The 9,605-nt window shown below is 42.4% G+C and overlaps 1 protein-coding gene across 1 annotated transcript; it reads right to left on the reverse strand.

Moving 5' to 3' along the window:
* Positions 1-6,237, reverse strand: LOC310794889 (lysosomal proton-coupled steroid conjugate and bile acid symporter SLC46A3-like; the record flags this gene model as incomplete). Its single annotated transcript, XM_083656929.1, has 6 exons — positions 1-85; positions 390-546; positions 2,851-2,934; positions 3,688-3,937; positions 4,052-4,786; positions 6,049-6,237. 6 exons carry the CDS (start codon positions 6,235-6,237, stop codon positions 1-3), a joined length of 1,500 nt encoding a protein of 499 aa, XP_083513055.1.
* Positions 6,238-9,605: the final 3,368 nt, after the last annotated feature.

Genomic DNA, 9,605 nt, shown 5'->3' on the forward strand with positions numbered 1-9,605 from the left:
CTATGTGTCTAGATTATCCTCCTCAGCTGTAAGCCTGATCATCTCCTCAGGCTCCTTCTCCTCCGGATCCAAGTACATTAGAACTCTGGAGAAAACATCATACACAGGGGGATTTTCTACTAGTTGAACTAGCATTTCAAATACATCTCTTTAAAAAGAATCAATATACTGTTATGAACTAAAATTTCATAAACATGAATAGATCTGCCTATCTCCCTTGGTAGAATAAGAGTTCAACAGTAGAAAGAAAATTGCAGACTAAATTCAAGTGAAAATCTATTGATTGATATGATTATTGATATGAGTATGGACTGCCTTTGAGCATCTGATCACAATTCAATAGTGTGTATTCATCCTTATCCAGTGAGAATGGGAGTGACCAGACTCACCCAGTGAGAAGAGCAGGAATGATGACGAGGCATGAGGCTAGCAGGAAGCTGAGCCCAGAGAACCAGGAAACGGAGGCACGGTATATGCTGTTGAACACCATCAGCGCCAGAAGCGTACTCAACATCTCCACAAATGAAATACATGCAAACATTGCACCTAAAAAGGATGGGGGAGGAACGGTTGATTTAAAATTTTAAAACTGCAATGAGTACTTCCACAGCAGTTTGTGTGTTTTCTACTGAAAAGAAATACACGTTTTTATGAAGTTGTCTCTCTTTACAAAAGGAAATGGACAAAATATTTGTTAAAGGAGGACTTACCTAGATATGTATCAGAACAGTGATTTGAAAATACCTATAGAAAAAACCAAGAAATGACATATACTCTTGTCTATACTATACTCTTTGGCTGTCCTCAGCTGAGGATTTTTTTTCGGAAATCGACACCATTATAGTTTGCCCACCGCCTCGAAAATAATTTATTTGAGAGCTGCAATATCTTTATAAATATCAACAACTAGCCAACGCTGGTGGCCTGTATGGAAACAGCGTTGCTTAAAATGGTTGAAAGTTATATCAATTTGGTAATTCAGTGGCGAACTAGAAATTTAATTATTTTTCTCCATGTGTATGTATGTGGCGTCTGTATCTATCGCTAAGAGCAAAGTGAGGCGAGGCTCGTTACTGCAGCACACCGCACAATAGGACAAACCTCCCGCTCTGGGGTAACACAATGCAAGATTTCTCCACGTCATTCCCTCGTCCAACTTGCCATGAAGTCCCTTTTTAATTTTAGTTTGGGGGCTTTTCGTGATTCTTGTTAAAAGTTGTGCAAAAGTTTTCCTCTCAGCGCAGTTGCAGGCTGCGCCTCCTCCCTCCTCCCAGACCCTGGCTGGCGAAACAGGCTCCTGCATGGGACCAGGAGGATTCAGTCTGTCCAAACTCAATACCGATCTAATCTCTCAGTATGAGATGCAGGGAAATATATTTTAGTAGCCCATGTGTTTAAAGCAGCTTTGTCACGTTATAATAATAATAAATAATAATAATGATTGGATTTATATAGCGCCTTTCCAAGTGCTCAAAGCGCTTCACAGAATCATTATTCGTTCACACCATTTGTACTGGTGGTTCGGCGCTCAACGGCCCCTCTGACCACCATCATTCATGTCTACATTCATACCAATCATACGAGGCAAGGAGGGTTAAGTGTCTTGCCCAAGGACACAATGACAGCAGCTGGGAGGGAGCGGGGATCGAACCGCCAACCCTTGCGTCATTGGCCGACCCGCTCTACCTCCTGAGCTAAAGCCGCCGACGTTGTCACGTCGTAGTAAAGCGCTATATTTTACATGTGCGCTAAACTGCGATGAGATTTGTTTGCGGAAATGTCAGACTGAACTTCTCATCCCATGCAAAAGCCCCCGCTTGAGGCAGAGCACTGCTGCTGCTGCGCGCGCCCCCGCTTGGGGCTCGTGCATGTGCATGAGAGCAGACTCTCTCCCGCCTGACTGGCCGCGAGAGAGTGCTTCCAACTCGGACTGATAATATAAACATCATCATTCGAGCTTATCCAGGTAAGATATTAATAAAGTAATGACACATTCAGCGGGAAACTAACTATAATTAAGACATGTGCCAACTTTGACAACGTTTGGTTCAGTATTTTAAGAGCAAACAGATTTTTTTTTACTTCAGTTAAAGCCCTCTGGAGCCTGATACTAAGTGAGGTTTTTCCATCTTGCCTAGTTGTATAGGCTTTGGAGATGCACCAGATGCACGCGCTAAACCCACCGTGACATCAGGATGTACCAAATATCCCATTCATTTGAGGGCACAAAAAAAAGCAGTGTTCCACCTTTAGAGGGCGCTTATGCCAGGTATGCTGCTGAAAAATGATACAAATGGTAAAATGGCAACAGTTTGGTGTCAAATGTGGAAATTCTGACCAGAATTCTTCACACATCACCCCCAAAGTCATATATATTGGTTAAAAGCTGAAAAAAAGTGTTTTGGGGGTTAGTTACACTTTAAGTAATCAAAATGGATACAAAATCAACAAGTAGATGAAAAAGAGTCAGCACCAATTCAACAAGGCACCCTGATAATTATGCACTTGTTATGTGTTATTCCAAATGTATTATCATTCAATGCATTATTCAATGCATTATTATTCAATATGTATTGCATTCAATGGATTATTATTCAAATCCTTATGTCACAGCTCTACCTCTAATTTAATTTTCACAATAACAGACGAGAAAAAGGAAAGAAAGCTGAGTGAGATGCAATTATGCAAAAATAAGCAATAAATAGTTATTTTTGTATTATTGTTTTACTTTTTCCTGTGACGCACTTTCGGTTCTGAGGGGTGCTTTATGTAAATAAATATTTACTTTCTTCCCATTACTGCTTATTCAATGACATGTTAATGGCTATGACATATGGGGTGAAACCTTACCCTGTTCGGAGCTCAGTACTGCCCTTGACATCATGGACCTGAGAACAGCAGGCGGCATGCCAGACAGGACCAAAGGCAGCCTCACTGTCCAGCACACCAGAGAGGGAACAGAATGCCTTAATAAGCTAGATGACTGCATTATTAGCTTCAGTGGATGGTGCTAACGTATATATCCTGTTCCATGCATACATAAGCCAGCACATACACCAGGGGTTCCCAAACCTTTTTGGCTTGTGACCCCATTTTGATGTCACAAAAATCTAGGGACCGGAGACATTTCAAATTCCGGTAGACCATCGATAATATAATCAGTGTAATCATAATCAAGCATCAAGCATCAGTATAATCATAATCAAGCATATAACATCAGTGATGTTATATGCTTCTTTTCCCCCGCAGAATTCTGACTTTAATCTGAGAATTCTGACTTTTTTCTCAAAATTCTGACAGTAACTTCGAATTCTGTCTTTATTCTCAGAATCCTGATTTAAAGTTATAATCTAAAAGATTTTAAAGAGTCACTCACAATGTTGATTGAGGCTATGTCCATTTGGATTAAGTCTTTGCAGTATTTAGTGACATTATACTGTTTGGATCTCACCTGCAATTACCACGCACCGCCAACTCAAATCTTAGAGATGATCACTTTAAACAAAAAAAACAAAAACAAAAAAAACAAAAAAGTGACCCTAATCATCTTCGGTAATGTTAAATTGAGTGTGGTGTATTTTTTTTAATATTTTTTTTAAGACATCTCAGGCGACCCTATTTGAATTCCAGGTGACCCCACTTAGGGTCGCGACCCTAAGTTTGGGAACCACTGACATACACACTCACCCAGGAACATGTAGAGTGTGCTCTTTGCGAATGCAGCCATCAGCAGGCCGGTGCTGACAGACAGCATGCCCAGCAGCACCATGTGTGTGTCTCTGAGACAGCGGGAGAGGATCCAGACGCCTACAAAGCTGCCCACATAGATGACTGTGTCTGTCAATGCTGAACCATAGCCAATCAACACCTCACTCCAACACAGAGGTTTTCTCAGCTGATACAGGAGGAAGATGGACAGACCACCCATCATGGACACCTGAGAGAGACACAAAGAGAGATCATTCATTCAAATCCATCTTTTATGGGTTATGAAATAGCAGCACTATTGAATGGATACATGAATATGGGACTCAATGTATCTTTCACTCACCTTATACAGAGCAAAGGCTGCCAGCATCAGCCCCAGAACAGAATTTCTTCTTCGACTTCCAGATGCAAACATCAGATAAACTCCCTGCAGCTGACCCATCAGCGGTCCTCTTTTGGGAAGACAGGAGGATAAGGGAGGCTTCAGGGACTCTCGCAGGACACAGAGGACGTAGGCCAAGTTGAGGAGGTGGAGCAGGGCGGCGGTCAGGCCTGGCCAGGTGAACCCTGCGGCGTGGATGAAGAAACCAGTCGAAAGAGCCGCCACGCCAGCCAGGAGCCCCAAGATCATGTTCAGACCCGCCATGTGCACGGTGCGAGCCCTGCCATTCCTATCTCTCCTAGTAAGGTCTGTCCCGTTATCTTTGCTGCTTGTCGCTCTCCTCTCCTCATATCCACTGTCACTCTCCTCCTCATGCTTATTATCTCTACGCTGTGAAATCCCTTGTTCACACCGGTCAGCAACATAAGCAAAGCAACCCCCGATCAGTGCCTCAGGGCCGCCCAGGGCCCCGCTGATGAGAGCAGCTCCGAACAGGTAGCTCAGGTTGAGGTTCAGGCCGCTGACGACAGAGTAGCACGAGGTGAACAGCAAGCTTCCCAGCAGAGAGGGCACTATGGCGGCCTTTCTGCCCCGGATGTCACTGTAGGAGACCAGGAGAGGGGAGGAGAGCAGGCTGGGGAGGAGCAAACACAGCTCAATTTTCAGAGCGAAGAGAGATGCCTCCTTCTGGACCTCCTGCAAGGGAATGTGAGGGTGATGGAAGTGAGAAAATCAGGAAAACAAGAGCTTAGAATTGAAAGAAAAAGATTTGTGGTTAACAAGCCCTCAGGCTTTATTGTGTTTCATTCCTTTTGATCAATATTGTTTTGTTGTATTGTCTTGCACAATTCTACTTTTATTGAATCAATAAAGATATCAATCAATCAATCAAAACAGAAAAAAGCGCAACAAAGCATTAAGCGATTGATGTTACAATAACTCATTAAATATCAGTGTTGGCCTATTTATGCTATCATCCGAATCTATCTATCTATATATATTATTTGGCAATGTGGACTGTGTCTGTCTGGTTTTTTTGTCTGTTTCAAGAATTTTTGTCACAGCTATGCAGCTATGCAGCTATGCCACAGCTATGCCGTTTTACATGTGATCGGGCTGAAACTTTCAGGAGGTGTAAACAGCACCCGTGCATGCGGAGCCGGATTCTTTTATTAGGTGATTGCCCTAATTACCTATGTCATCACTGATGTCATCAATTATGTCATAATATCACTGATGGTGTCATCAGTGATGTCATACATAGGCATTGTGACATCATTGACTGATGATTTCATCGGTGACACACACACACACACACACACACACACAAGAGGGAGAGAGTCTGAGGGAGAGGGAGAGTGGGGGGAGAGACTGAGGGGGAGAAAGACTGAGGTAGAGAGACAGGGAGACATTGCGCACGCGACAATAGGGCAGGCGAGGCCACGCAGCAGCTGAGCTGTGGGCGAGGCCACGCAGCGGCCAAGCTGTGTATGCGAGCTGCAGGGCGGGCGAGCGCGCACCGGGCGAGCCTAGGAATCGAGCGTGCGCAGCGTGCAAGATGCCTAGTACCATAAATAGTCTTTCTGAAAGACTGTACTAGTACCATAAATAGTCTTTCTGAAAGACTGTACTAGTACCATAAATAGTCTTTCTGAAAGACTGCTACGAGGCATCTCAATTGATCGGAATTGATCTCGTCATAGTCCCACCCCCACGAATAAACAGTTTGTTAATCAGCGCAGATTGTTCCACAAGTGCTGATCAGTCAGACTTTGGATAAGAATAGACCAGACTGAGTAATTCAGCACATTTTATCTGGGCAGATTTAATTGAATCATTGCAGATCTATTCAGACCTTAGGTCGCCGCGGAAAAATGTTTAGCCACTGAATGTGGCCCCCCTCAGAATTTTGGCTTCCATGACGCCCCCTGGTCTTTCACCCTTCTCTGTTTCCTTACCATATGTGTGGAGGTCAGGTTGGTTGAGTTGTCTGCACAGTGGATGTTGTTCCTCTCAAAGGAGTAAGGCTCACCGCTGAGCTGCAACCACAACCTCCTGTACACATACTGCTGCAGCAGAGGGAAGGTCATAAACATGCAGAAAGCATATATTCCAACCACAGGCTCTACCAGGTCCACACAGCCCATGATGCACCTGGGTAGAAAGACAGAGGGAGAGAGTCACGCACTTCACTGACAAAGCATCAGGTCGCCTTTCTGAATGCACAATGTCAGCATTTACTGACCTCAATGTCAGCATTTTTTGCACATAATGTGAACACTCCAAAAGACCCGTCTAAAGTGAACCGAACTCAGACCTCCTCGGGAGGTGGTCTGAGTTTGGTTCACTTCCCCATTGTGGTTTGCTTCACCTGTGCAGTGTGAACAACAAAGCACCCCCAGGTTCACCTCTTTCATTTTTGGCTCTTTGCTCGTACAACTTCAGTGTATCGCCTAGAGTTCCACTTCTTATTCCTATGTGCACCATTTGCGGTTTCTTTGTTGGTAACAGAACTTAACATAGGCCTACCTATTTTGGTTTAATGTAGGCTAGCAGAAAGTATATTACAAGGTTTTTAAAGATGTGTGTTTCTTTTTCCACTGCATACAATATGGTACAAGACAAGTATAAGATCAGCCATCTTGTTCCAAGTGAGAACTACTCAATCCAAAGCGGTAAAGGTCTGCGTCTCACAAATTCACTTTAGGACTGAATTTGGTTCGTTTAAAAAGGACTAAATGGAGGATATATATTCAAATTGATTCATTTAGGAAAAACCCCTTGAGATGAATCATCTCGTTTTTCGAGGGGGTCCTAACATGCAAAAACAAGATTCAAGGAACTTACCATTTAAATTAGAAGAGACAAGACAGACAAAACAATCAACAACGGGACAAGTGCACTACAACTACAGCAGTTAACACCCAGATATCAGATAATATAGCAAAAATAATAATTCATAACACCAGTATCTTATTTGCAGTGAACTGTATAGAACATATACTGTACAGTAGCAGATATATATATTATACAGTATATACATACACACAACCACACACACACACACACACACACACACACACACACATATATATCCATACACACAATCCATATGTACATAAACACATACTTATATACCTTTATACACTGCGCAACTATAGAGACAGTCGGCATGTATGGGAACGCCCACAAAATGTTAAACGGCTGGCGTGCGAGTGGGGTAAAACCGCGATATATCTCATGGGCTGACTCACCAAAAGACGGTGCTGCGGCTCTAAACTACAGGTTTGGGGGTTCTAGAGCAGAACACAAGACGTCTCCTCAGATGTGCGTTTACTGCAGTGGTTAAATCCCCGATCGTGTCTGCCTGGGCTGGGCTATCAGCTAAATTCTAACTTTGCTGAATGGATAGAACGGGGTTTTTTACCCCACCCTGACCACGCCCCCAGCCAGGCTGAGCCAGCTAACCCAGCGTCTATTGTGGGCATTCCTAGAGCCTGTATGGGCGTTCCCAGACATGCCGACTGTCTCTATACATTCACACGTCAGCATCAAACATGACAAACAGTAATCATATATATGTACTAATAACAAGGATATGCAATCAATATACAATATACAGGGCCTTCAAAATTACACGTTAACAAGTCCATTGAATTAGTATTATGAAATAAAGATGAAGTGGTAAGAAATGTAGACATATTCGAAAATGAGTGAGAAGAAGTATAACTTATTAACTCCCACCCCATCAATAAGTAGAGCACTCGTGCACATCCAGAGCGGGAGGTGCTGGTCACAGCAAGAACGATTACACTGAATAAGAATAAGAAACAAAAAAACACTAGACTAAAAGTCCAGTGGACCGCACAGACTCCTCAGACTTGGACCAACTTTTCAACGTGGCATTTATTTGCAACAACAGATCACAGGTACAACGCGTTTCGCAGATGCTTCATCAGGTTCATTCATGAAAATGAGTGATCACACACACCTTTGTAGTGGGCCGTGTGATAGAACGGCCCGCCTCTGAACGCATAACTCAATCAGTCAATCAGTTCTAAAAGGAACAGGACAGAGTCTTGAACGGTGCAAATCTCTACCAGCATTAAAGGCATTTAGATTACAAATACATCATATTTTATACATACACATTGCTGTAAAAAAACAGGTTAAGACACACTAATAATAAAGATTGAAGACTTAATGCTTCGAAATTGTCTTAGATATATAAATTCACACAATGATAAGAGACAAGAGGTCTAAAGTGAGGAGAAAACATCCAGACCAGGGAGTAATCTCCTAGATCAGAGAGCAGTCAAAATACAATACAATATATGTTATGCCATAAAGTAGGCTATAATAGAAAAGTAAAAAGCATTTCAGTATGTGTGGAGTGGACCAATAAATCTATACATATATATTTAAAGAGATATATATGTGGACCATCAAATATATATATGCATATAGAAAAAATAGATAAATACACCGCCCACGTTATAAGAAGGAATTTAGTTCTAAGCTCTCATTCAAACCATGAGGCTCTATTGAGTTCAACGTGAAAATCCAATAGGACTCTCTCTGTAACAAGAGTTTTTTCATGTCTCCCACTCTAGGTGGGAGGGAGACTTTCTCAATGCCAACAAATTTAAGGGTGGCTGCTGAGCCATGGCCTCAATCGCTATAGTGCCTTGCTATGGCATAAACCATATTGCCATTCCTGATGGCTGCTTTATGTTCTTCTGCTATGCGCAACTTTAAATTACGTTTAGTCTGACCAACATAAACCATGCCACAGGGACACTTCAATAAATAAATAACGTGGGTGGTGTTAGAATTAATAATACTTTTTATTTTATACTCCTGTCCGGTCTGAGGATGAAAGAAGACCATTGTGTTAGTGGTGTTGGAACAGTGTGTGCATCTTCCACAGCGAAAATTGCCACATAGACCCTTATCAAGCCAACTGGAGCTGCTCGGCGCTCTATACATGGACCTGGACTACAGAGTCCCTTATGTTGTTACCTCTTTTGAAACAAAACCTAGGTGGAAGACTAAAAATATTTTCTAAGGGGGGATCACATTTAAGTACGTTCCGGTGTTTATAAATTATACTTTTAATAGCTTGAGAAGAAATCAGGCCCGTATCTAGCTATGAGAACAGGGAGGTCCGGACCTCCCCTAATATTTCAGAGAAAAAAATAAAAAAAGCTCCACGGAAAAGACTGCAGAAGCCAAAGTACACTCACACAGAAAAGGTAATTCATGTTATTAGTATACACATATTACTGTTACAATTACACTTTGAATGATCATTATAACTTATGTTTGTTCTATTTAATTTCAGTGGGCCAACAGATGATGACTGACTGACTGACTGACTGACTGCAGAAGCCTAAGTACACTCACACACTCTCACATCCTTCTCATCCCTTCCGATTATTGTTTTTGGTCAATGACAATAAATACGTGTTCTTGCCAGCCAACAGGTCCCTCTGTATGTTTTTTTAAATTATCG

Source organism: Poromitra crassiceps, assembly GCF_964638095.1.
Source record: "Poromitra crassiceps genome assembly, chromosome: 1".
Lineage (NCBI taxonomy): Eukaryota > Metazoa > Chordata > Actinopteri > Beryciformes > Melamphaidae > Poromitra > Poromitra crassiceps.